Below are 27,386 nucleotides of genomic sequence, written 5' to 3'. Positions count from 1 at the left end.
TACAGTGACAATATCAGTTCATTTCCCTTTCTTCATATTTAGGGATTATTTCAGGATAAATAGGTTTCTGAGGCCTTTGCAGAGGGAAAAATCTTTTCCAATGTATCTTCAATTATTTGACATCAGAATGCATCCTTCAACTAGCTGACAAATATACCATCTCAGCATCTTCCTGCCTTCCTGATGAGAACAGCCATGTGAGCTGCGTACATCTCTGCTGCCTTCCTGATATTTCCATTTGACAGACACAACTGGTTTTAAGAATTCTGCTTCTCAAGCTTACAGCTTCACAGATTAATAACAAAACAGCTGTGCAGAGAAACATCCTGTCCACCCAGCTGATCATCCTCCCAGACCTCATTAAAGTTTTTTCACAGCATTTTTAAGCACTGTACAGACTATTAAATTGGTTTGTTGCACATTTAGAACTCTTAAACATAGAAGACACTACTAAGAGAGTAAAATTTTACGTATTAGTCACTTACATTTCTGCTCCTCAGACTCTGTTGTAAAGATTTCACAAATTCTTTTTCTTAGACATTATGAAATAATTAAACCATGTTTCTTCTGCTGGTGAAAAAGCTTAACTGATAAGTAAAACCACTAACAAGTACAAACATAACCCTTCTGCAGCAGCAACTCTTGCAGTCAGCAATAGTGCACAACAGCTTCACAGGCAAAGTCTAAAAACGCCTTAAAAGCAACCAATCTTCCTAAAATTGTTTACCATACTGAATTCCCTTAAATTAATCAATTTGAACTTTGACAGCTAGATGTGTTTCCCTAGCACTGCCTCTCTTCAAGGCGCACCTTGGGAACACCCAGCTCCTACACAGGCAGGTGTCCCCTGCCACCATGGGAACACCTGGCACATACACGGATAGGTGTCCCCTGCCAGCATGGGAACACCCGGCTCCTACATGGGTAGCTGTGTCGTGCCATCTACAGCAGAAGTCTCACGGAGTGGTTCCCACCTCTTGCTGTCACCACAATGATTTCTATGACCTTGCCTTGATGCAAGAAGGTTCTGCACTGACTCTGTCCAACAAGGTTCACGTACATACACTTTGTCACTGGCATACATCTGGATTTCAGGTAGTTTATCATTATTCCAATATTTCAGTGCATCAGACTGAATTCTTGACACCTCTAATATCCACTGTACAACCACGCATCCAGGGAGAAAAATGCCATCATCGTGCCTCCCCGGTTCCAACAAACCACACTTTTAGCCCATTTCCTTTAGACACAAATCATCCCCCAGTTTAATTTCTATCATACCAGGTTTTATCAACGATTCACATCCATCACTCTCATTTATATCGCAAGTACTTTTGAAGTTCTGTGCTGGACACAGCTTATGCAGTCAAGCTGGTGGTAATGTAACCCTTCCTCTGCTATCTGCCCACTGGGGATTGTGCTGTGTAGGCAGGTTAAGCCAAGTAAGTGTAAAGCTTAGCCACATCCACTCAGCTGAAAGACGCAGTCCAAGGGCCTTCTTTTTGATGAGGGCACTAAAGACAAAATCTGATGGTTTTTTAATCAGTTAGATTTATCCAGAATGCAGAAGGCCAGGAGGGTGAATTTATGCTAAGCAGAAATAGGGACTACAGAAGGGGTGACTTCATCCCAAATCAGAATCTATTTGGGGAAAGAAATAACTGAGAGAAAGTGTAGCTGAAGGACCACATCCCATCTCCAGGGAAGCATCAGTCACCCTCGGAGTCAGTCTGGCTTTGAGCCTGCTAGCTGGAAAGAAAACAGAGGAAAAGAAACTATGCTAAAGCCAGACCTGAATGAGCAGTAATGAGGACTGTAGCAGTCCTAGTCTTCTGTCTGTAAGTGTAGCAATTGATTTCTTACACTTGTCACTTTAGACAGCTAAATTCTTTACCTCAAAGCCTGTCTACTATTTACAGCAATTTCATGGCTGCTAGGCAAAGCACAGGCACCCCATTTCCCTGCAAGTGGCAATTCTACAAGGGGAGACATGTCTGTATGAGCTTCCTTTGCCAGCATGAGATACCAGCACACTGGCAACATGAGATGCTACTGAGGAAGAGAGGAGAGAGATCTCCCACCAGTAAATATCAGCCAGGACTTCTGTATCATGCATCCAGGCACTAGGACATGGGCTGTGTCTTGTGGTACCCTCGAGAACGTGAATGCAAGCTTCTGTCCCACACAGCATTTCAACAAAACTCAAAGGGCAGCTGTTAAACTAAAATGAGAAAGAAACACTGGAGGTACTACCTGACATGCACATGAGGACATTTGCAGATTCCATCCAATAGCTAACTAGCTGGAAGAAGTTGCCTAGAAGACTTCAGACTTTTGCTTTTTTTAAAATCTGTATCAGTAGAAACTGAGAATCGGGTAGTTTATTGAACCAAAAAAAGACACTTGTAGAAACTAACAGACAAAAAAACGTGTCAGGAAGAGGAGCAACATGACTGAAAGCCACCTGACTTGCTTCAGTCTGACATGGTTGAGAAATTGAAAGCTGTGACTGGCACTATGCCATCACCCAAGTCAGAAGTCCTTCTGGAAAACAGTTTATTTTAGTTGGTATCCTTCCGTACACTATTGTGGTTATGCTGCTTCACCTGCAGAGATTGCAGGTGCCTTGTACTGGGTCAGTAAGTTGCCCAATGCAGAAAATTTCAGGAATGATTCACCTGACCACATGCAGGAAACCACAAAGCAGAGAAATAAGCAACTCACTGAGTAATCCAGCTAGCCTATTTTAGAGACCCTGCTTTAGGGAGGGAGTAAATGAACCTTGTCTGCACCTATTTCCCTCCACTAACTATAAAGGGAATCTAAAGCAGCACTGCAGATACATACAGGGAGCTATACTGCCTGAAGCCTTGTCAGATGAATTCTCACCCTATAAACATATTTGCACCCCTTTGCATAGACCTGCTTTGGAAACATGCCTTGGAAATAACCAGATCAAGTGTTCCGGATTTTATACTTTTCTATGTTTAATACCTAAGAACACGTGTAATTTAACAGCATAGATTTTATCTCACATGTTGAGACATGTGCTATGATAATATTGCTTTGGGTTTAAATTCTTGTTTTCACCATGAAGAAATGGATGTAGAATTTAGATTAGGACGTGAATCAAAACATCAGTTCTCCCTTGGGTTATAAAAAATGCTAACTGAGTCTGCCTTTTCTTGTAGAAAAGCTCAGACTATTGATACATTTTTTCCTATAATTTGTTTAGTGTTTCCAAGTGACTAACTTGCCCTCATTCAACAGGTGGCAGCTGACAAGAAACACTGATTTGTGAGCTGGTTTGCTATCATTCCCTTCACAGACAGGACATTTTGTGAAAAAGTTCAGTTTCTTACTAAGTACCTAAGATGTTGTGTGCATCCTTACTGACAGCTTTGGAAAACTCCATTTATTTGATTTCCCTACTCTAAAACAGCTTCAGCAAACCCACTCTCTGAAGAGCAGGAAACAGCATCATAATTTAGAAGGAGTAAGAAGACCTTAAATCAAAATAAGACAAGAGCAGTGCCTCTCAACAAGGTATTTGATCTTACTCTGGGATCACGAGACTAATGTGTGTTGACGGCACAAAATGAACTCCAATTGTCATGCTGACATTTCCAAGAATAAATACATTCCTAGCAGAGGCAGCTGATGTGGCCGTACCTCTGGCAGAAAGCGATCAATCCATCTGGTGCTTGGCCTCCTGCCTGATCATACCAGCTTCTTATACAGCACAGAATCCACTTACAGAGGTTCTGAGTCAATAGGGCTTGGCCCTGGGATGTCTCCTGTAAGCTACAAATAATTGGGATGATTTACTATTAGGTTTAACATTTTTAGTATGTCAGAAGGAGACTTTTACAATCTCTTTCCATCTAAGAAACGCAAAAGTTTACTAGAATCAGTTTGCTACTTTTTTCAAAAATATGACACTCTTTAGCAGAAATACACAAACCAATCTGAACTCCACTAGCTACGCCACCTCATATATTAGCTACTTAGGGGACAATTTGTAAAAGGAAGAGACATCATTTAGAAGTTCAAAGTGCGGGATTTTAATGAATGTGTTGGGGAAAATAAGGTCCCTGACTGATAAAGATAAAATGAATATTCTGCTTAAAAAAAAAAAAAACAACTAAAATTTAAGAATAAATCATAAAGAAGAACTTATGTTCTTGGAACGACTTCTGATTTTTCAAAGAACAAGTAATATTTCAAGACACGAAGAAAGCAATAAGCTGTGAGTGCAGGCAATAACTTAAAATGTACATAAAAACATTTATATAGCACCCTCAGGACATTCTTGTAGCTTCCAGAATATGCTGATTTTTTTTTAGCTTCCTCAGAAAAATGAAAACTTTATATTCTAGGAATATAGAAAAGGAGCTCTATGGTAAAGGCATTCAAAAATCTTATAGAAAACACAATCATTTTGGGAAGAAAAATTTGAAGGGACTGTTAAGTCATTGACCAAGAGAAAACACTGGATGCTGTGCTCGTACTGTTCATGCTAGAACAGCAGCAATCATCAAACTGTTCCCTTGGAGGTATTTTGTACTGTTGGTGGTGGGGTTTTGGTTTGTTTGTTTGTTTTTAATTCCTTAATATTTTCAATGAAATAAAAGCAGCAAATAGCCTTTCTGTAACAGAAAATACAGGATTTATCTCTGAGACTTTGAATCATCTGCGAAGAAATGCACTGTACAAATACTAAAAAGTGAGTAATGGCTCATGGTTCTTAAATAATGAGATGCTTTAAAGCAACTCTGCTCTCAGAAAGCACCTGAAACCAGTTCCTTAAAGGAATCTCAGAAAATCCTGAACCTGAAGCACTCAGAATAATTTCTCAACTTCTCAAAACTATGCTCCTTGTGTTGGACATTTTCTCACCTCAAGTTTATCCAGCTACCCAAGTCTGAGGAGGATTTCAAGGACAATGTGTGTTGATCCTGATACCTCTGACTATAACAGTTTACTGAATTTTTCATGCTTGCCAGATTAATGACTGAATGATTAATCATATTTTATATGCCATTCCAATAGCTGTTGGCCCCAACCAACCCCTGAGAATGCACCTCCAGAGCTGAAGAGCAGATATCCATCCCCAACATCACAGGGTGACATTCGCCTACACATAAAATATACAGCCTGTTTCCAAAAGATGGACCCAGTTTGAAATCACCATACACAAATTCAACTGTTGCCTCAACATTGCCCATACAACAAGTGGAGGGAACATAGAACATTTATAAAAAGGTTACGGAAACTTGATAACTCATTAAACCATTTGTAAATTTTTGTATAATTGTTACAGGTTGCCACCGTGAAATTTGGTCCATCTTTTTGAAACACCCTGTATAATCAACTTATTTAATTGCCATCTGCCTTTTTTGGTATCAAGTCCAGGTGTTGAGATCAGAACACTTCTACCCTGCAGAAGGTTATAAATGAGCTTTACACTGTCAAACACTTGTTAGAGTTGTTCCAAAATTGCAGAATTCCAAAGCCTTTCCCATATCAACATATATTTAACCAAATCCATTTCTGAATCATATAATTTAATCTGGTATGAAACAACACAGAGCACCCTATAACAAAATAGTGTGAGGATTGTGCATTCTCGCTCTTTTTCTACCTTTTAGCAAAATTACATGCTAGATCTAAAGAAGTCTTTTAAGGACTTTCACAGCAAGACAAACTAAAGTACATAGTACTCTCAAACCAGCCTTTCATGCTTGGATGATTTTTTCTGGAGTTCAGCCAGAATCTCATTAAAAAAAAATCCAAAAAATCGCACATTTGTTATGTGAGTCACGATCTACCCAGCAAAAGACAACATGAGAATGAAGTCAATGTTTCATGAAGTTATTTTTTAATGCAGCTTTCCCCTCTAGATTTTTAATTCCATTTTTAAAATTTTAAATGCTTTTTTAAGGGACTTATCAGCTTGACATTTCTAAGTACTCTCTGACCAATATAAGCAGCTTCTTACTGACTCTTTTAACAAAACTCTTCTGATCTTTACATTAAAAAAAATTACAAAACCTTAGCTGACTTCTGATTATTTTTAAATTAGACCTACTGCCATCTTTAGCTTTTATTACTGCACAGTCAAATAGTAATTATTCTGAAATTATTTAAGTACATAATAGCCTCCCACATATTCTATTTAAATACCTATTAATGAATTCCTTTAATGCGCCAAATATTGAATTCATTTTTTTGGGTTCTCTCATTTAAATAGCACAGATACAAGTTTTTCAATGACAGTAACACCATGTCTTCAAGGTACTGGTATAATATTATACAATTAATTCACATATCTCAAATTGAACTGGGGAAAATATAATCTTTCACATTACTTACACTTACACATTAGTTACACTTACACTGTAACTGACCTGTTATTTACAGAAAACCTTTCCTAAAGTGTCATTTCACTACTGTTCCTGATTATTTGTGAGCTTATTACATTCCATACCTCCATGCAAGTTCACAATATTCGACATTTAGACAGGAGGACTAGATACGTTTCCCTGGAACTGTCAGACAAATTTCATTGTTGGAATATGTCCTGAATAGTGATTCACCCGCAAATGAAAGCTCACAATTCAATATAACACCATCTAATACAAGACATAGATTAATTCTTGTAAGATCACATAATAAAAAAGGCAATCAGAAATTCACTTTATGTCATTACAATGAGAATCCATCATGCTTTTCAATTCAAAACCATCACAGTCCTCAGAACTTTGCCGGAGTTTAAAGCTGGTGCCAAAATTCCAGGGCATGAGCAGTATTTTCCCTTCACTGGAACAATCTGATTCCAGGAAATCTTTCCTCTCTCCATCTCCATCCTGTTCTCCCCTGCTTCGCTGACTTATTCAGCTAGTTAAATTTAGCCATGTCAGATAAGAAGATGGGTGGACAAGAACAACCAACGATGCAGATACCCCAAACCACAGTTATGTCAGTAAACATCAATAAACATCCTAACAGAGATGCAGCTCACATCCCTTTTGTTGCTACTGTAGTGTATTTCATTTCAGGAATTTGTATAAATTAAATGAGCAATTAAATGAGCATTTTTGTTTGGTGTAAGGTACATTTCTCCTGTAGGAATACATATGATAAAAGCCAACCCAACAAATGCTTTCCATAAATGAGGTCTTAACTTTTTTCATTTCCCCTAAGAAGAAACCAAAATTACACCTCTCCTAGATCAACATCTTCCTTTCTTGCAACACGTTACAGATATTTTTCCTGGCCACTAGGCAGACGGGGCACAATTTGAGAACTGCAGTCCAGCCCCTCTCTGCCTCTTCCTAGTCAACCACTAAGTATAGACCGAAAGGTTCACAAAAATTTCCTATCTCTGTTAATACTCAGAGAAGACAAAGAATGGATCCTTCTCATCCAACTGTTTTATCATTGCAATATTTTAATTTTAAAATCCCATCTTCCTTTGCATTTCTGCTTTTCTTAACAACTTCACTGATTGAGCCAAGATGTTCCAATTTAGCCTCTGCATCAGTTATAATACACTTAGCCTTTTACATTCTGGACAAAAATATGCCATTCATAGTGCTTATCATCTAAATAATTCACTGAAAACAGCTTCTTTAAATCTTCATTGCCCTGATCAAGCATGACAGACACTTTTTCTTCAACAGATGACATTACGAAAATTCTTTGTAAAGACGCTGTCTCTATCTCGGCTCAGAGTTTAAGCTGAATTAATAGCTGTTTTTCTATTCCACCTGGTGTTCTAGCACTTTTGCTCCTCATGCTCCTTATTGCAACAAGGTTTACAAACAAAGGAGAAGCATGAATACATTAGAGATTGTTTTTAAACAGTAAAAATATAAACCAAGATCAGAGCACATTTAATTGTAACCACAGGAAGAGAGATCCTGGAAGGGAAGATCTGCGAAGCCGTGGCATGATAGAATTACGCTTTCAAAACTACATCACTAAAAAACAAACAGCGGACTATTTTCTATAGACTCTCATAGATGAGATGCACCATAAACCCACAATGAAAGAAATAATGAAAAAAATCAAGACTCATCTACCACAATATCACAAAGAGTTATGATGATGGGATGGATGTGCAGAAAAATGAGGTTTATTTTAAACCTCAGTAATTACAAGCTAGTTTTTTAAACATACTCAAAGGAAAGGATCAGTTTTTTTCTCAGAAAATCTGAAAGACAAAAATAAATTTTCTAAATTACTGTGAGAAGAATATGGTATATTTTCTCACAGTCTACTTCTTTAAACTCAAAAGCCCTCCCAAATAATGTATTCAAGCTATTCTAAACAGCTAGCTAGTGGACCAGAGCTATTTAAAATTGAGATATTAATGATGAATATCCATTAAAAGTGGAAAATTGAAAAGATCATTATGAGTAACTGCAAAAGATTAAGCCACCTGAGCAGCATTAAAGAACACAACAGTAGCTGAAGATGTAAGAAAAGCAGAATTTGGAATCTTGAACTTGCAAACCACAAGTTCAAATATAAGCTGGATTAAAGGAACATGAGAGATAAATTGTTTGTCTCAGTTTCAGTTCTGCTGGAAAGTGGGCATTTATTAAAATCTTCGTAATGTGTACCACTGACTGACAATCTTATTTGAAGGCTCAGAAAGGAGTGAAAACATCTGAGAGAACAGAAATTCATCCTTTAAAATGGCTCCTATAGAGCAGAGACAGAGCACAATGGCAGGAAAATGCACTGAGCCACACAAGTTTTGTGGGCAACACTAAAAATAATTTAAGAACAACTGCAGCAGAGCTGACTTTCCATTATATATATTTTGATGCTAATCTTATGTAATGCATTTGGTGCTGATCAGCATTACAAAGATCAGTGCTCTAAAAATATGTGAACATGACAGATAGATAGATGCTCCTCAGCCTGTATCTCCATCCATTGCATTCACTAAAAACAGAATATTAAATTACAGAAGGGGTTGGTTCCACTGACATCCGAAAAGGTGTCATCTGAGTTGACTCGAAGAAATGTAACACTACCTGAAGAAAGTGTTGCAGTCCTGAAAAGAGTTAATGTCCAAGAATGTTCTTGCATCCATCCAATACTTGGAGTCATCAACTAGCCATAACACCACAGACAACTGTGCTCTTTTCAAGGACTTATACTCTGGTGGAAACACCGCATGCTATTTGAAAATAAGTCAAGCACAGCTGACAAGCATTACAGATAGAAAAACATGTTTAGGAAAGCATATCTTTTACAACTCTGGCAATCTAAGAAAATCTTTAGGCCAAAAGCAATGTTACCGTAGAAGAAATCAGCATCTCCTAACTTTTGCCTTAGAGATTTATTTACATCAGAAGTAAGAAAGTATGAATTCCAGATGCAAGAAAAAAATTACACCAATCTGTCAGCATTTTAAACTTTGTCTTTAACAGATTTTGCACGTCGCTCTCATTCAGTCTCATTCACACATTGGCTACCCCCATATAGCAGTAAACCTGACAGCGCCAGGAAAGGCTCCTGGATCTGGCACGTGGTCGTCTGTACCGCCACGCTGTCACGACAGCCATTTGCAAGTGTTTGGCCTGGGCCAGCAACCAATCTCTCAAATAACCTCCATCCACAGCTCAGGGGAGGCAATATTGCAGCAGGTCCAGGCCCAGGAATGTTCCCTGGCACCCTTCCCTTACCAGTACAGACATAACTGCTACGTCCTGTGTTGGAGACACAGAGTGGGTGGCAAATTAAGTCCTGAGTGTCAGTCATAAACCTTTACTGTGCTTATGCTCTCAACTGAGAGAGGCAGACATTAACACAAACATCAGGGTGACAGTGTGGAGTGATTAAATGCCTGGCCTTTCTGCAGCAAAACCAGACACATTTTGCTGATCCTTGAAGCGAGGCCAACGTTCATCACAACAAGCCTTGATGATACAAATTTGCCTTCAAACAGATGAGACCAAGCTTATTTACTTGTTTAAATTTGCTGTTCTGAGGACAGTTATGTTTTTCCTTCCATATCCACTCTCAGTTTCAAAAGCAAATACTATTTGAGGACAAGCAGTGAGCGATTGGGATATATCAGTGTTTGACTCTGAAGGAGGGGCTGAAACAACAATGAATTGTTACATTTTTCTACTTCCTATGCTTTTTTTTGGTATTTACTTTCTTAAGCGATAATGCACTAAAAAATCTGTCATCAAGTACTTTTCTCATAATTATGACAGATAATAATACTTTAAAATAACACAGTCACAGTTACACTATTTAGTACCAGTTAATTGAAAAGTAGATCTCAGTAAACCCTCAGAATAAAGTTTCAAGAGAATATATATTAGTTTTAATTATAGAATTTTTATGTCCGACTCACTTTACATTTAAACATTAATCCAAATAAACATTCAGAATTATTTCGCAACATCTGGAATCCAGTTTCACCACTGCATTGAAAAACAATAACTGGCTTAACCAAAGCTTCACAGATATTTCCCAAGAACCTTTTGTACTTGGCTGAGTACCGGCATAGTACTGCTCGTATTACTGGCTGGTACTCTGCAACTGGTGTGCATTCTAAATCCACGTATAACATTACATAACTCAAATATTTACTTAAGTACATGTAGATAGAGATCATTACACTACTGATAGTGAGAAAGAGGTTGCCTACTCTCTATCACAGATATTAGCTGATTCTGACTTTTCCCTCAAAACAACCGAGAATATAAAAACCTAATTTACCAAAGGAAACACATACAAATTTCTTTGTGTCTCTGGTGTATAGCGATTCATGGGTTTTGGGATCAGAGTAGCAAGTTTTTCCTCTCATTTTGCCTTTTGCCATGTCCAGTACCAGAGGTCTTCAATATGTGAATCAATGCGCTACACCTTGAGGATATCGGACAACTATTTGAACCTTGGTGCAAGGACTCTAATTTTTGAGGAACCTATGTCTTCTCTTTAATCTCAAAAATCACTTCTATTACTGTGTCTTTAGCACTTTAACTTTGAAATACATAAAGTACTCCAAGTGTCACCTTAAATTTTTCTTAAGGTTGGGGAAGAATTCTTCAAAACACCAGGAAGGACTCTGCTCTCCACACAGTGCTTAAAAATTTCCAAGTGGCTTATACTAGCAAAACCTGATAATCAGAAAATCCCACAACCATTGCCCAGGATAAAATCCTGATGAGAAGCCAAGCCTCTACCATGAGCTGTGGGCAAAGGATGGATTAGTAGCTCTCCCAGAGCACTGCCTACAGGCTGTATTTCAGGCCTCTACCTAATTCATCAGCTTCTGTAAGATGTATGACACAAGTCCAACCACATTTAGTTAAGGGAATAAAAAGACTATTCAAATTCTCTATTTCATTGCTCCCTCATTACACCCACTCTCCTTCTCCATCTTCTGAGTGCTTCCTCTTTATGATTGCTTGCAAGTCTGACAGTGGGGAAGATCCCCATTATATCATCTGCCTGCAGCCTCTTGTCTGTTGGAAAGATTCCTTTTTTTTAAGACAAACTTTTCTGAAACATATTACTCCATAAATACAATATTCCATTTTTGGGAATCTCTCCAATTATAGACAATTGCAGCTCCCACTGGTTTTAGCCTTATCTGCCTTAACCTTAGGATAAATCTGCCTAGGGTAACATGGCCATTCTTGCTTTGCCTGTACTTGAAGCAGACATGAACTTGCTGTGCTTGTGCTCCAGGCTGAATGGTGTAATGCTCAGCAAGGTGTTAAGGCTGAGCTGGTCACCCTGGCTTGGAGTGCAGCTAAAATGTGCCCTGCCATCTGGGAGCAGAGCAGAGTGAGTTTGTGTTTGCCTAAATCACGTGAGCATACCATCACATACCCACATATAAAAACACTTTTTAAGATAGTTTGACCCACCAGAATTTGCCAGTGTAATTGCCCCCATCTGCTCTGAGAAGCAAGTGGGCAATCTGATTTTTATAATCCTGCCTCTGCACATTGACTGTTTATTGGCCAAAAGATACCAGGCCACTTTGTCTCTGACAGTGATGCCCCGTGGCGGGAGGAGGCAGCAAGGCACAACCTCCAGGAGACAAGACAGGAAGGATTACTGTGGGACTCTGACTGCAGTCAGTAAAGACAGTCTGACAGGATGACTGTAACTCCAGGGAGGAAACTAGAGGTCTCCAGGATCAAAAAGTAGGAGAACCACATCTTCTCTAAACAACTGCATTTTCACATTCACAGCACAACACATTTCATTTCTGTGCACTTGGTGGGTGTGTTAGTGTATTTCAACCCACTCACATGCCAAGCTGAACAGAAATAGCAAAAAGTAAGAGAACGTACAGTACTTACATTTCACTCACAATATAAGAGGTAACTGAAATCATCACTCTAAAAGCAGAAAGAACACAACAAAAACCCTAACAGTAAATATTGTTTGAAATAGTCCCGTGCTGGGAAGGGAATAGATTAGATGACCAAATAGGGCTCTTTCATCTTTAATCTCTATAAGGACAATGGATCTTGCAATTTATTTTTCTGGTTGTTGGCAAAATTACATGTCTTGTAAAGTTTCAGAGCTTTTAACCCTCAATGTTTCACGACTTCTCTCTGCCAAGACATCCACCTCTAAGCATCAGTAAGAGAAAGAGCTTTATCAACAGGCAAACCAAAACAAAGCTATTGCAAAGTTGCAACAAAGAGATTTTTAATTATGAGAGAAATCGCAACATTTCAAGACCATTTAAAATTCAGCTCAGTAAATGACTAAATAACAGGTAATCGACTGGGGAAATACAGTTTTGTGTCACTTCAAATCTACAGGTGATTATCGTTTTCGTTTTTGTATACATAAATAAGAAATCTGATTTAAAGCAGCATACACATGAAATCAAACATGAATTTAAAAGACTTCTGCAATCAATCGGGCATCTTTTCAAAAAACGCCAAAATCTATTCACTCCTTACTATGGAAGATTATTGCAGAGTATTACCCTAGAGCACTAGTCTTCAAAGTGGGGTGCATGCACCATAGGCGTTACGCAAGACAATCCAAAGGGGTACAGGAGGAATATACTAGAATTTCCATGGTACATGTACATAACTTATAAAGAAATAGATATACATATACATGGCCAACTAAACAGGAGCACATGTTATATGTGTCAGTCAAGATGGGTAACTTAGGGTATTTGCAAATAGGAATGGATGACCCCTCTGGAAAACTCTCAAATAAAGGAGAAAAGTTAACGTCCTTTTTTATGTGGGCTAAGGCACTTGTATGAAAAAGTGGCTAGTGAACAAAATCTGGCTCAGTAAGTAGTCATGTAAAAAAGTAAGCAGTGGATTACAACGTGCAAATGCAGAAGAGAAAAATTTTGCTCTTATCCGAAATACGATAAGATTTGTTAATCTCCCTTCCAATCTGGAACGAGAAGGATGTAGAAATGGTGACTAAACTAAAATCTCGTGAGGTCTGTAATCGTTATGAAGATGATTGAGCTGCCTGATTTAGAGAAAAAGTGAACAAGAAGAGACAAAATAATAATGGTACAGAGAAAATATACCAAGCACCCTTCCTCAGCATCACCTAACAAAACACAGGATGTGTGATAAAGTTGAGACACAATATTCTTAAAATAACAGATTTTTTTTTTTTTAATTTAGTGCAATGTATAATTATCCCTTCAAACCCTGTATAGTAAGAACATCTGCAATCACACTCAGTGAAATTAGGACAATTCTTCTGAATGCTTCATGGCATAAACCAACCACATCAAGCATCAGCAAGGAATTAGCTAAAGATTCACCCAATTGCAGAATGTATCTATACCTACTGCTTACAGAGGGTTATTTATATCTTCTCTGAAATAATCTGAACTGGTTAACACGAGAACAGGTCTCAGGCACAGCAACAGCAAGTTCTTGGTGTGCGGAAAGCAGAAAACCGAAAGCCAGGAATATACAAAGTCACAAGTAACACAAACACATGTTTTGGATTCACAGGAAAAGGCCATTTTTTCTTACTTGTTTTTGGTTTAGTACTATATATACAGATTGCTAGATGTTGCTTTTATTCAAAAGTAAAATCTTTGAGTCATGAATAACACTTTTATTGTCATTCGTCCTATCTAAAGCTAACCAGAGAAACAGCGATGAAATCGTAGTGAATCACAATTCCTTCTTTTGTGAAATGGAATAAATGAAAACTCTGACATCAGAATGTCTCAACATTTTAAGACCGCACATTTCAGTTTTTCACCTTTACTATTACAATATTTAAAAAAATATTCTAATGACTCTTAAAAGTTCTCCCCAGTCTTTCTTCTCTGAGAATTCTGAGATACTTTTGTTTACTTTCAATTTGGAAGATAAGTCAATTGTGAATCCTCCAGGAAATCAAATTTCCATCTTTAGCACTGCTCTACTATATCTATCAGAAATGAAGCATTTGAGCGGAAATGTTCCACGGTCACCCCGCTCAGCTTCACAAAGTCATTGTTGCAAGCTGGATTGCAAGACTGAATGAAGATTGCATTCTTGGCTACACCACTAAAACATAATGAAACAGTGCTGTCTGACATAGCTCCTGTTCTACACATGGTACACATCTCAGCCTCAATCTGTCTGCCCAAAAATAGGTACAAAAAAAAATTAAGATATTCTAGATTATATCCACAGAGCTGGCAAGCACGGCACAGGAGAAGGGGAGAGGCAGCTGGAGGCTACGCATGACATTTTAGCACTTAACCATGGCACCATACACCTATGGCGTGGCAACTCTGTTGAGTCCTTCCAACACTTAGTTTTGTAACATGTGCATCAGTAAGCAAAGAGAAAAAAAAAAGAGAGAGATAAAAAAGTAGCTGTGGAATAATTAGTTGATTCTGTGATATCGCTTTACAATTTGCAGGTATATTATTGAAAGAAAATCATGTTTATTCTGCCAGTTTGACTAAACCAGTCAGTTTTTCAAAGTTTCAGGTTTTATTTTCAGTTGTCAATATCAAGAAGTTCAAGGGCTCAGACTCCCTCTTTACTTCCATGCTCCTTTAGTTTAAGGTCAGCTAATACAAAGCCACAAATCATACACTTGTCAGCTTATTTCTACATACCCATTTTGCTCAGCATTTCTTAAGAATGTGTCAGCTGGCTGATCACAAAACGATGTGTGCTTTCGAACAAGCTACTGCGCAGATTCAAACTCTGACAGAGATGATGAGCACAACAGACCCTGCTGCTTTCGCTGTTACAGCTGATATGTCTTTTTTTCCAGTTGAATGCCAGTATTTGGTGCCACAATCCATGATAAATAGGGACACAAGTGTAATATGCTTTACTCACGATGACTCTTGCAACCTACTAAAAATTCTGATTTCTTTCATGAGCAAATTTCACTCTGAAATTATGAAACCATGATCGGCTGTCTTTAACAAAAGACCCAACTTAAGCACTATGCTCCAAATATACAGCAAAATAATATAAACACTTTTTTATTTTAAAATCTTAAATATTCTTGATGGCCTTAATGCTGCTCCATCTACATTACTCTTCCATACACTAGTTTGCAAACTTCCAATACAATTCAGCCAACAGACATGGTAAACAAGGTATGTCGTATTGAATTTCAATTTCTTTAAAGCTATTCAGAGACAGTAGGTGTCTAAAAGGTAAACAGAATCCATACTAACTTAATTGCTGCAATGTTTTGTAGCCAATTGTTACACAAAATGGTTAACAAGTATCTCTCTTTAAAAGAACCATAGAGTAAATGAGTGTCACTGGATTCTGAGTTTGCTCTCAGAATTCATGTTAAGTTAAAAACTTGTTTACAAATAGAAGCAGTCGTTTCTTGTGGGTCTGTGTATTGCAAAAAATAATTTTCATCTCTTCATAAGAAAAGCATTAAAATTTCAGCAACAGACTTCACAAGAAAACTGTTGATCTTAAAAATTAATTTTTCATATGACAACAACATTCACTGTACTATCCATTGGCTTTTTGGGGATCCTTACCCAAAGGATAAGGCTTTGGGAACCTTCCTCTATTCAGTTAACACTAGATAACAGTGCACGGCAAATGACTAGAAGTGTTTGAGATATGCAAACAAATCAAAGGTCAGTTAAATGAATGTCAAATAATAAATCCATGGAAAAATGCCCAATTTTTGTTGCAAATAGTGAAAAAAATATATTCGAATAGTTCAAATTTTAATACCATAATGACGATGCATCATGCAGCTGATGGAATATCAAATGTTGGTAAGTATTAAACCAAATGGAACTGTCTTAATTTTACTAAACAAGAACTACAATTTTGGTTTTTATTAAATTAATACGGCAAATTCAGTTTGGAGTTATACAGATAAATTTTATTGCTACCAATAGACCGTGTTTATCTGAAGGCAGAATTTAAGTGAAAATGTTTCCAACTACAACGAAAAGCCAATTTGAAGGTTTTGTCTATCTAGACTGCTTTACTCTTATGTTAAAAATCCACAAAACCCAGAACATTGTACATAAAAAACATGAGTTTTTAGGAATTTAAAATTGCTTACAAGCTGCTCGGACTTCACACCGTAGAGCTGAATGGTCTTTGCCACATTTTTTGCCACAGCCAAACTCAGGTCTGGATCAACAGCAGCCACATTTAGCTCACTGGAAGCAAAGATTACAAATATTAATTAACAACTACGCAGTGCTGTATTAGTTGATAAAGAATTAACTATGAATATGTAGTTACATGGCACATCAATTTAGAGAGAGTAACACATACAACCAAGTCTTTCTAAGCACCGTAATTCAGTTTACGATTTAACAAGTCATTTGGGAATTTTATGTGCAGTGTTCCTATTCTAGTAAAAATGAGCAAAGTTTAGGAATGACACTTCAGTATGAAATCACTATTAGTAAGCCATTCAAAAATATTGACTGCAATTAACTACATTCAAGCTTTGGCAGCAGCCTTCAAACATTACAGGTGAATACACAGTCATTCAACTCTAGAATTACATGAGCTGTGCAGAAATACCCAGGGGACGCCTCAGCTTGACACAACTACTAAGCTGCGTTTTAAGCAATCCTTTATAGTAACAGAGGCCCCAAAGGAACGACAGGGAACAAATGGAAGAAGGAAAATACTTCTAAATCACTTGCAGCATTTCTTGTTCATGCAGCCGCCCCAGATCTCCATCAGTTGGGGCTGCATTAATAAATGAAAACTGAAAACAGAGAAGCACAGGGACCATCATGTTGCTTGTGATGAGATTAACCTCTCCCAAGAGCTGGAGAGACACCAGGCACCCTGACATAGGAATAACCTCCGTGAACTCTGCAGGGCTCCAAACATCATTAGCTAAAGGTCACTCTGGAAAATTCAGCTGAAATTTCGTAATTTTTGTGTCGTTTCCCCTTCTCCTCTGCAGGGAGCAAAATAACCAACAGGCACGTTCTGCACATCTGTAACTCCCAGTTACAAATTCAGTGTCAGTATTTAATAGTGCACACACACATACTGTGAATACTGTCCGTCATTTCCAGACTGTATTAAACACAGTTGTGCTTTCCAAAACCTTATGAGGGAAAACACATCATTGGTAATTGAAGCATCTCATTCTACAAAATCTTCCTGGAATAGTTCTCTTTATGTATTATCTGGCTGTTTCACTCTAACAGATTATTTACATCAGGTATTATCACTTGCAGCCAAGCCACTATCATCTTCCCTTTGACAAAGTCAGATAATTAAGATATCAGACATTTACAGTATGTGTGAAGTTTCTCTTCCAGATGCTTAAGAGGCATTTGAACAATGTCCTTAACAACACACTTTAACTTTTGGTCAGCCCTGAAGTGGTCAGGCAGTTGGACTAGATGATCTCTGTACGTTGCTTCCAACTGAAATATTATTCCATTCCATTCCATTCCATTCCATTCCATTCCATTCCATTCCATTCCATTCCATTCCATTCCATTCCATTCCATTCCATTCCATTCCATTCCATTCCCTGACTTAATTTTTACACTAACCAGTTTCATAACTAAAGAGTAATCTATCTTTCACTGCTAAGAAAGTCTCATTTATAAAATTGTAACTTATGAGAAAAAACATGTTGAAGAGTACATTTTTCTATGTATTATACATGCATACCTGGCTATAGTTTTAATGATGCTGTCGAGCTCATCAGAAGAAGGAGGATTCCGACCTCCAGGAGGGAAAACAAGATTGATGGGGTCAAAGAGTCGAGACAAAGATTTTGACAAATAAGCAGCTTCATACTGTTGCAGTGAATCTTTCAAGGCCTTTTCTGGACTGTGAGCATAAGACAAAATGAATACATTTTAAATTAAAATACACAATAGCATTGAGTCTTTCCGGATGATATAGACTTTGCAGTATTGAACCTCGGTTTTCTGTCTGCTCTTTAAACATATGCACTTGAAAAATATTTTGATAGTGTGGAGCACCTTGCTTTTCACTTGAACCATGTAACTAGTCAGGGAGCCATTCTGCGTAGTTCAATACGGTTCTTAGTACTTTCTGTAAGACCTACATGGAATCCCTAATTCAAGGTGTTCTTGAGACAAACAGTGCTAAAAACATCTGTAAAATAACAGCAAGATACCCAGAACTGCAATGAAAGACCATTTTACATCCACATACTTCATCAGCTGATAGCTTGTACTTGACGTATTTTACCAAAAAAAGTATCTCCTGGTATAGGTATGCATATAGAAAGCTTCAAATAGAAAGATTCTTGTTCAATTTACCTTTAATAAGCTTCAGTCTTTAGTACTTCTAGTTGTGCAAATGCATAAGCAGTAGCTCTCTTAAACATTTTACCTCATTGTCAGAAGTTCGGTGAGGTTTTTACTTTGCTTTCATTGAGGTCAATCAGAAGAGTCCCCCTAACTGCTCAGGAACATATTTAAGCCAACAGAAATCCCACATAAAATATCCATCTTATTTTATGTAAGTCTAGAAGTTCTAATAGACTTGATGGGCCTGTCCCAGTTTGATCTGATATCTACCACTCAGCACGTTTATTCTACGATGTATAAACATAAAAACTGTGAATCATAACAAACCGAGCATTTGTCACACGCCAGTGATTGCAGTATCATTAAGAGAAAGCTACTGCCGTAATTGCAACACATACAAAACTGAATTTATAGCATTCTGTTCTTTTTTTCACCCAAAGAGACAAAAAGATAAAACTAGTTCCAAAATTAGGGACTTTGTGAAAGACAACCCAACACTGTTAATTATATAAACTAATGAAAATCCTGCAGCTCTAAAATAGTATTAAACCAACTACTGCAAGAGGAAAAAAAAAAGCCTTTAAACTTTTCCCACTCTGACAACTTGAATAACACTAGGTTATTAAAAATATTCTGTGTTTTTTGCAGAGTGAAAAGCTTTACATTTTGTTGCCTTAGAGTTCATAATACATACTCATAATCTTGTTTTTTCTGCATGAAGATGTCCTGTGTATCTTCTTCCATTTGCTGTAGTTCAGCAAAGAGGTCAGTAGTTCCACTTGTGTTAAAATTCCTCTGAATATTTTGACTATATTGTTGCAGGCGCTTCCACAAGTCATTATAAAGCCTCAGTAATTTTGGGTACTCTCCTTCAAAAGCTTGTTTCAGAAACATAGAGGCTGAAAAATAAAGCAGTAAGCAATAAGCGCTGCTAAGTTTAAACCGTTTTTTGATTCATATAACCAATCTGTATCTTTGCATTTCTATCAATGAATGATATATAATTTTATCCTATCTTTAGTATTAATGAAGTAATATTTACAATTCATTTCAAAGTGGCATGAGTTATCACATTAAATGGCACATATCTAAAGCACCAGCAGAAAATCCAGAATTGGAAGACTGGACGTGGAAAACTTAGTTTGTACAATAAAGACGCTAATCTTAATTATCATTCTTACCGTTCATTTGAGGCCAAAGTCTGATTAGAACTCTCTAAATCTAGAGATTTTCTAACAATAGCTTGATGGGGAGAAAGTTTGGGGCTGTGTAACTTTGAAGATACCCATTTAAAACAGACGAAGACAACTTCTATGAGTCAAAGTCTGATGAGGGAGGCATATGCTTTTACACACGCTTCTTAAAACAGGGTACCTAAAATGCAACTCCTAAACTCGACAAATAAAGAATGACAAAGCCAGCAGAAAAATCAGTGCTATTTTCAGCCTTGAAAGGCTTGCGGCAGGTAACAGGAAATGAAACAAATGTACAACTGCTCCAGCAACTGATGTTAATCTTGACCTAACATCACTCATACTTTATGGATTTCCCACTACATTAGGAGATTAACACTGTTCCATTCATTCGCTGATTTTTCAGGCTCCAGGGATCTGCCCCATTTCACCCAGCCTGTCCTTTCAACTCAAATATACTCTAATTTTGAATATGGGAGGATTCACATTATCAAACACAGAGTTATTTTAGGTCACAAGGCTCTGTTTATAAAGCCTGTGCCAGCCTCACAAAAGCAGATAACGATCCTTATCAAACTCTGTAAACTGCCATGAATTCCCACTTTTACACTATTTTTCTGATATTGTCTAGTCTTCTGCTGATCTATATGATCCAGAGGTCGGTGACTGATGTCACTGGATTCAATCACTTAGAATTTATATGTTAAAAATGAACATTCTTATATAGATGTGTCACCTAAACGAAAGTCTACTTGCTGTAAGCATTTTTCCACAAAACTCAGCTGTAGTAAAATAAAAACTTCTTTCACAGTTCAAAAATCCAACTGTTCCCTCTAAATGCTTATAGAGAAAACAAGATGAAAAATCATAAGTAATAAAATATTATGGAATAGCTGTCAGACAAAGTACTGCTGACAAAATGTGAGAGTTCCCTTACTTCTGAAATGTTGACTGATCCCATTAACTGATGTCACAATTTAACAATCTTAAACCCAAGTGCTGAAAACAGGTAGCACACGTTCAGTGTGAACAGATGAGATTCCGGGTATGTTCATAGAGCTGTTAAAGTAATCCGTAAGGCAAACAGTAAAATTAATATGTTTTAATACAAGATGAATACATATTCTTTTGGGATCATCTAGTTACTTAGCAACTGCTGAACATGAATCAGCCAGTTAGTTCCTTAAAATTCTACCGCTGCTATAAAGCCTGGAAGGACCAAATTTTTAAGGGCCAATGCAACAGCTGAGATCATGAAGATAAATGCGAATCTTATACACTTTACCTGTATGAATAAAAAATAGACTTTATACACTGTATACAACATTAAAGATACATTTATGACAGCACCAAACTCACCTACGTTCCAACTGCATGTTGCATTAGCATGAAAGGGTAATAGTACTGTTGTATGTTTATACATTATTTTTATGTAATATTCCTTGATTGTATCTGCTACTTACATATTGCATATGTAAAGAATATTGTGTATACTCAGAACACCAGCAATTTATATTTAGACAAGACAAAATTTTGAAGAAACTCAACTCCTACTTACAAAGGTATCCAAAAATGGCTAAAATCAGATTTTTGCAACTGATGAGCGTTCAACAAGACTGAAAGAATTGTTCTTTAAAATCAAATTACTATTTTTGAATTTGGCAAACCCACTTCACCTTTGAAGTATAACATACCATTCCAAGCATTTTTATCTCCACATGCAGTTTGCAAAAATAAGTTTTTGTTATTAGACAATGACTACTTAATGAAGTAGAAAATATTTCTTTCTGAAAATTCAGCCACAGTTGAGGATCCCCCTGTGTGGTTACTATACCATGAAGCTCTAAATTCAGAGACCCCACGCTGAGTGAAGCTCTGCTCTAGTTCTAGTGAGGAGACAACGAGCAAAGGGCTTACTGAAATGAGATATAAAATAGCTATAGAGCACACTGCAAATCATTTATACTGAATACTTACAGTCTGTTGCTGACTGAAACTGAGATGAAAGTGTCTGCGTTACTGCAGTCCAAAATTTGCACAAAATGTCAGACTGGCCATCCTGATAGCAAGGAACAAAAGAAAGACAAGTATCAAAATATACTCTTTTCAAAGAATTTTAAACAATGCAAATGCTTCCACTCAAAGATGTTCCACCATCACCGAGAACAAAAACTAAGTAAATGAAGTCTGAGAAGTCTTCCTCAGGTTTAAAGCTAGAAAAAATACTGGAGAAAACAAAAGTTAAAGCTTCAGTCTTGTCTCAAATGGAGTATTTCCCTTTAAGTCTGATAGAGATGTTCCCAGCTCTCTATGGGCATGAGTGTAGACCAAAGCTGCGCACCTCAGGAGACATGTTAGAAAATCTCTTTGCGTTGCAGGGACCTCCTCATCCCATAGGGGTTCTCCTGCTGATCCATCACAGCGATGGCTGTTACTGCCATCACAACACACTTGCCAACACTGACCAGGGACTAAACCCAGTGCACGCTGCTTTGCTCCACACAGGACAGTTTCCCATTTCAAAACAAAGTAAGTCACATGAAAATACAGCGAACCTCACAGTTGACTCTCCACCACCTTGTGTCAACAGCGTTTGCTGTCAGGAGTGGAAACAGGGAGGCGCGTTCTTGCAAAAAGGACGCACAAGAAGCAGAAGGCTGTTTCCTTACTCTCCCCAACACCTTGCACTTATGCTCAAGCACTAAAGCATGATTTTGCTTTCTGTGTTTTGCGTTCTTCCTCTCTGTGTGTTTGAGATAAAAAAAACTGTAAGAGATGGCGATGGGTACCCTGTCCTGCCCACCAGCTGGATACTTGCAACGCTGTCCAGTGTTTCCATGGCAAGGGGATGCTCGCTCTGGACAGAACAGTTTTCTTCATTGCATGGTACACAGGGTAGTGGATTGACCCCACTGTATAAATTACCCAGTTTGACCAAATCGCTATAGTAATGATAATCAGCAAAAAGTGCTCAGAATGGAAAACTGGAACAGCCAGCAGTGATGACAAATGTCAGCGGATCTGAGGATCTTACACTGCTCTTGGCTGCTTCCATCTGAACACACACTGAAACATCCAAGGCTTTAAATCAAAGCACAACATTCACAGCTAAAGATGGGTTTCAGCAAAGGGCTCAACACTGAATCACTGTCAGAGGGGTGCGTTTTCTCAGCTTTTCCTTTGGCACTGCCAGTGACTTCGCTATGACCAACAAACAAACAAAAACAAAACCAAACAAACACAAAACCACAAATGAACAAACAAACAAACAAAACCAAACACCAAACAATGCTAGTTCTTGTTAATGAGACAAGCCCTTTTAAAGTGTCAATTCAACTGCTCTGTCCAGCACCACAGAAAGGAGATTAGCTGTCAAATATAAAAGTCCAGCTACTCCAAAATTAATTACTACTTAAGATGACAGAGGAAGAAAGAATGCACTGTATTCACTCGCACTGGCAATAACATACAAAGCAATGACGGTGTTTGGAATGTCATTCATTAACAGGGTACCACTGCATCCCAGTCATTGAAAGACTGCAAGTTCAAGTCTCAGTCCCAAAACTATCATCTTAAATAATTGATCTAAAATCTGAAAACTGGCCAAAAGTACATGGAGGCATCTAAAAAAATCAACTAAAATAGAATACTTAAACAAATTCTGAGATTAGATGACGAATTCTTCCAGCCCTACCCATTATCTCTAAAGATATTAAAAGAAATACAAAATTTATGTGTTAAGAATTGAGAGAGAACATCTTTTATGCTGTTGGACTCATGCTTGTAAAACGTATGAAAATTAAAATAGAATTCTAAAATAAACTGAGATGATGGAATCTCATTTTTGGCTGCTTGAGGACACTGATGGATTTAGAAACTGATGTAACTTATTTTATAGCTATGTTTGTATTTTCTGTAAAATTGTGCTTGATTTTCATAAATGGGCAAACTAAAATGATAATATTAGACAATTATTCAGAAGGTGTGCTGCATAAAATATCTTTGGGTTTTTTTGGTAGTGGTATTACTACAGTATAAACACGAAATTACTCTTTCACAGTTTCACATCTAAAACATGAAAATTACTATAAAACAAATGGCCTTTCACATCAACTGTGAAGTAAATTAATTAGCTTTCATATTCTCTATCCCAGCCTGGAACAATGTTTGCCTATTCAGCATGGTAACTCAATTCAATTTCTAAATGATCTAATGGAGGTGGAAAAATCCTTACAGAGCACTTTCAAACAACTTTTTTTCATTACTGTAATCACCAACTACACTTCTGTCACAGTCTCAGCACAAAATGTAATGATTAAAGGATCTTGAAAATGAACTTGCACGTAGTCCCCCTGCATTGACATTTCTATCCTAACTGTCAGAACCAACACAGTGACAAATAACACGTGATGACATTTAATGTTTTTGTGAAAATCTGTAACTTCTGTAGGTATCTATATAAATAAATAATATCAATTCAGACATATATACATATGTACTCATGTAAGCACTTGCGTATTAGCTGCAGCTGCAGCAATTAAGCCTCTGCCCATTAGCTTGTGTCTTCTGACCTGGACAAGTGGTTCGTTAACTGTACGAGAATTTTGTAGTGAAGAAGGCTCTCACGTCTCAGCTAACTGCTGTATCATGGATGAGGAGAAAAGAGGGGAAAAGCTACACAGAAAATCCAAATAACATTTCATACTGATTGACCACTCAGTCAAAAATGTTTAGGGGAAAAAATGATACATGTTTTGGATCAACTAAAAACACTATCTACAGAGCCATTACTGGTTGCTTCTACAATATAAGGTACAATACTCCACTCTGTCCAGTGTTGAGATGCACTCACTCTGAAGGTGAAATAGAGATGCTGATTAACAGCACACAAAAGACCACGTAAGAGTTTGTGGCAGGAACTAGAGAATGTTGTTGCCCACGCATACACCAGGGGGTATTTAAGTGGGTGGACTGTAGCTACCAAAATTGGAATACAGCAAAGCATTAGCATTAGATAACCCTGGTGGAGTAAAAAGTGCCATATGCAACCATGAGCACCCAGAAACCATTTATTTATTTTGTTTAAATCTGTCATTTCTTTCCTTACACATTAACTCAGTATATTATTTTTAAATACTTTTAAGTAACTCACTGCTTATTTTTTAAACCACATATTCTAACAGAAATTACATCTGTGCCTGTAGATAACAATGGAAATTATAATTTAACTATTTAAAATCTAGTGTGCAATTCCATTGACAATAATCAATAGTAGAAAATGACATCAAAAAAGGGTAGCAAAAGGAGTGTTTTTCTCCAGCATAACAGGAAATTGTACTGGACAACTTCAAGCACTGAAGACGACAGGCAGGATGAAGGTAGAAGAGGAAAGCGCGGCACTGCTTGCATGAAATGTACACAACAAATCTGGCTCGTTTTATCGTAATGGAAAATTTATCAGCCTTCCCCTATGCTTCATATAGCACCGTGAGCAACACCCCACAGTATCAGAAAGTAACTGCTCTTTTGGGTCTTTCACTTTCAGAAAATGTCACCTAGCTAAAACTGCATTCCTGTCATCTCCCCATCTGTGGAGTGTAAGCAATGAATTTGGTTCTCCCCTACATTTCCACCCAATACCCTCACCGGTTGACAACATATTGGGTACATCCACATTAGTGATTCAATGCATAGAAGGGATTATTTTTGGTGCAAATCTGTCTTGTGCCTCTATTTGTTGTCCTGCAGTACCCACTGAAGTGTGCTGGCAGACTAACTAACTTCCACTCTTTAAGGAATACACAACCTCATCATTAGCTTAAAAAGAACAACTTCTGCAACTAAATAGCTTTTTGCACAGTATCATCATATTTTTGTAACAGAACCCACAAGGATGTACTAATATTTTTATCAATTAATATTCTGAGACTTTAAATTGGGAATTTTCCATTTCTCTTGCTTCTGAAAATGAAATAACATTGAAAGATGTGAAATTACACCCCCTCCAAAATAAAAATGCTTGCTTTGAAATCTAGTCACAAGCAGATTAACATCTTGTGATACAATCCCTTGTAGCAGGAGCAGCTGACAAGATGAGTAATGAACTGCATCCGATTATCTTTTCAGCTCTGTGGCAATCATTTCCCAACAGTTTCCTATTCCATAACCAACAACACTGGAAAAAGGTCACCATTCTGTCGTATTTGCCCCCCATCAGTGTACGTGTTTAATAACTCAGAGACCACATAAACCTTTTGAAGTTAAGAGGTCTGGTACTGTTATCTGAGGCAAAACTGTTTCGGTAGCATATTACATATATAGAAATCCTACAGAAAACATCCGTACATCATTTAAGGAAGGAAGTTATTACACTTTAGAATATTATAGAATGCTGTTTCCTTTTTTCATGCAATACGTTCTTTCTTCAACAAAAAACCTTAAATGTAATTGATGGTACCTAAAACTCTGGACAGGCAACATTTAGGTTGACATATACATATTTTCCCCAATATATAATATAACTGAATTAAATTTATGAACATTAATTAAAAGCAACTGTAAGACTATAATGGCAAAATAGGATTTTCTCCTGAAAGCAGATCCATTTAACTCAGCATTTTTGAAGTGATGGTATTATCTGTTCACAGTTTTCTTTTGATCTTGCAGCAGAGGAAATCTGCACATAAATCATACTTTGCACCACTACAAAATGGTTGTGAGGTTAAGATCAGCTGCAGAACAGGGTATGTTTTCCATAAAAATCTGCTGTGAAAATGCTCCTAAATCTAAACTACACTCACATAAACTACTAATCTACCATCCCAAACTGGGAATAAAAAATATTGTCACTGCTGTTCCTGCATCCAGTGACTTTATTCCCCAACACTGATACTCACATGATTCAGTAGCCCCTATGCAACCCCCCGGGCAGTGCAAGACAGCCCAGGCCTGCCTTCCCCTTCTCCATCCTCCGCTGTCAGAAACGAACTGAACAACTGCCCAGTAACATGAACTGGGGCAACCCTCTGCTGCTCGGACTTGCTGGATGGCTGGCCAGAACGAGGGGAACAGAAAGATGATTTTTGAAACACGTATGGGCTATAAGCACTTAGCTATGTTTTGAAAATGTTTTTCCTAGGGGATCCATTTACATCTGTGTAGAGTAAAATAGAAAAACACAACATTCAGATTCCAGTCTGGCCCATCCACTATAATTTTACCCTTTTTCATACTGTTTAAAAATTCGATACTCAGTCACACATGCTATTCACACAAGAATTATTCGTTCATGGAAATTACACACATAAATCAGGCAAAATATGTCTTGCAGGCTAGAAGACAAATGGCAATGAATTTTCTCAACAGTAGGGCCCACTTTATTGAGTACATGACCTGGACAAAGATCATTAGTGCAAGCTATAATTCAACAAAGTTTG

The 27,386-nt window shown here is 37.5% G+C and overlaps 1 protein-coding gene across 2 annotated transcripts in view; it reads right to left on the bottom strand.

Moving 5' to 3' along the window:
- COG5 (component of oligomeric golgi complex 5) overlaps positions 1-27,386 on the bottom strand; it is a 186,828-nt gene that overhangs the window by 25,889 nt on the left and 133,553 nt on the right. For both annotated transcript variants that reach the window (XM_065857617.2, XM_071803429.1), the window contains exons 11-14: positions 21,928-22,009; positions 19,452-19,656; positions 18,147-18,308; positions 16,555-16,654 (exon numbers count right to left, since the gene is read on the bottom strand). In XM_065857617.2, the coding sequence (XP_065713689.1) occupies positions 16,555-16,654; positions 18,147-18,308; positions 19,452-19,656; positions 21,928-22,009 (549 nt within the window). The remainder of the gene's footprint in view (positions 1-16,554; positions 16,655-18,146; positions 18,309-19,451; positions 19,657-21,927; positions 22,010-27,386) is intronic.

The sequence above is a fragment of the Patagioenas fasciata genome, chromosome 1 (genome assembly GCF_037038585.1).
Source record: "Patagioenas fasciata isolate bPatFas1 chromosome 1, bPatFas1.hap1, whole genome shotgun sequence".
Taxonomy (NCBI): Eukaryota; Metazoa; Chordata; class Aves; order Columbiformes; family Columbidae; genus Patagioenas; species Patagioenas fasciata.
The sequence above is the reverse complement of the archived record's forward strand: the minus strand, read 5'-3'. Positions and strand labels throughout refer to the sequence as shown.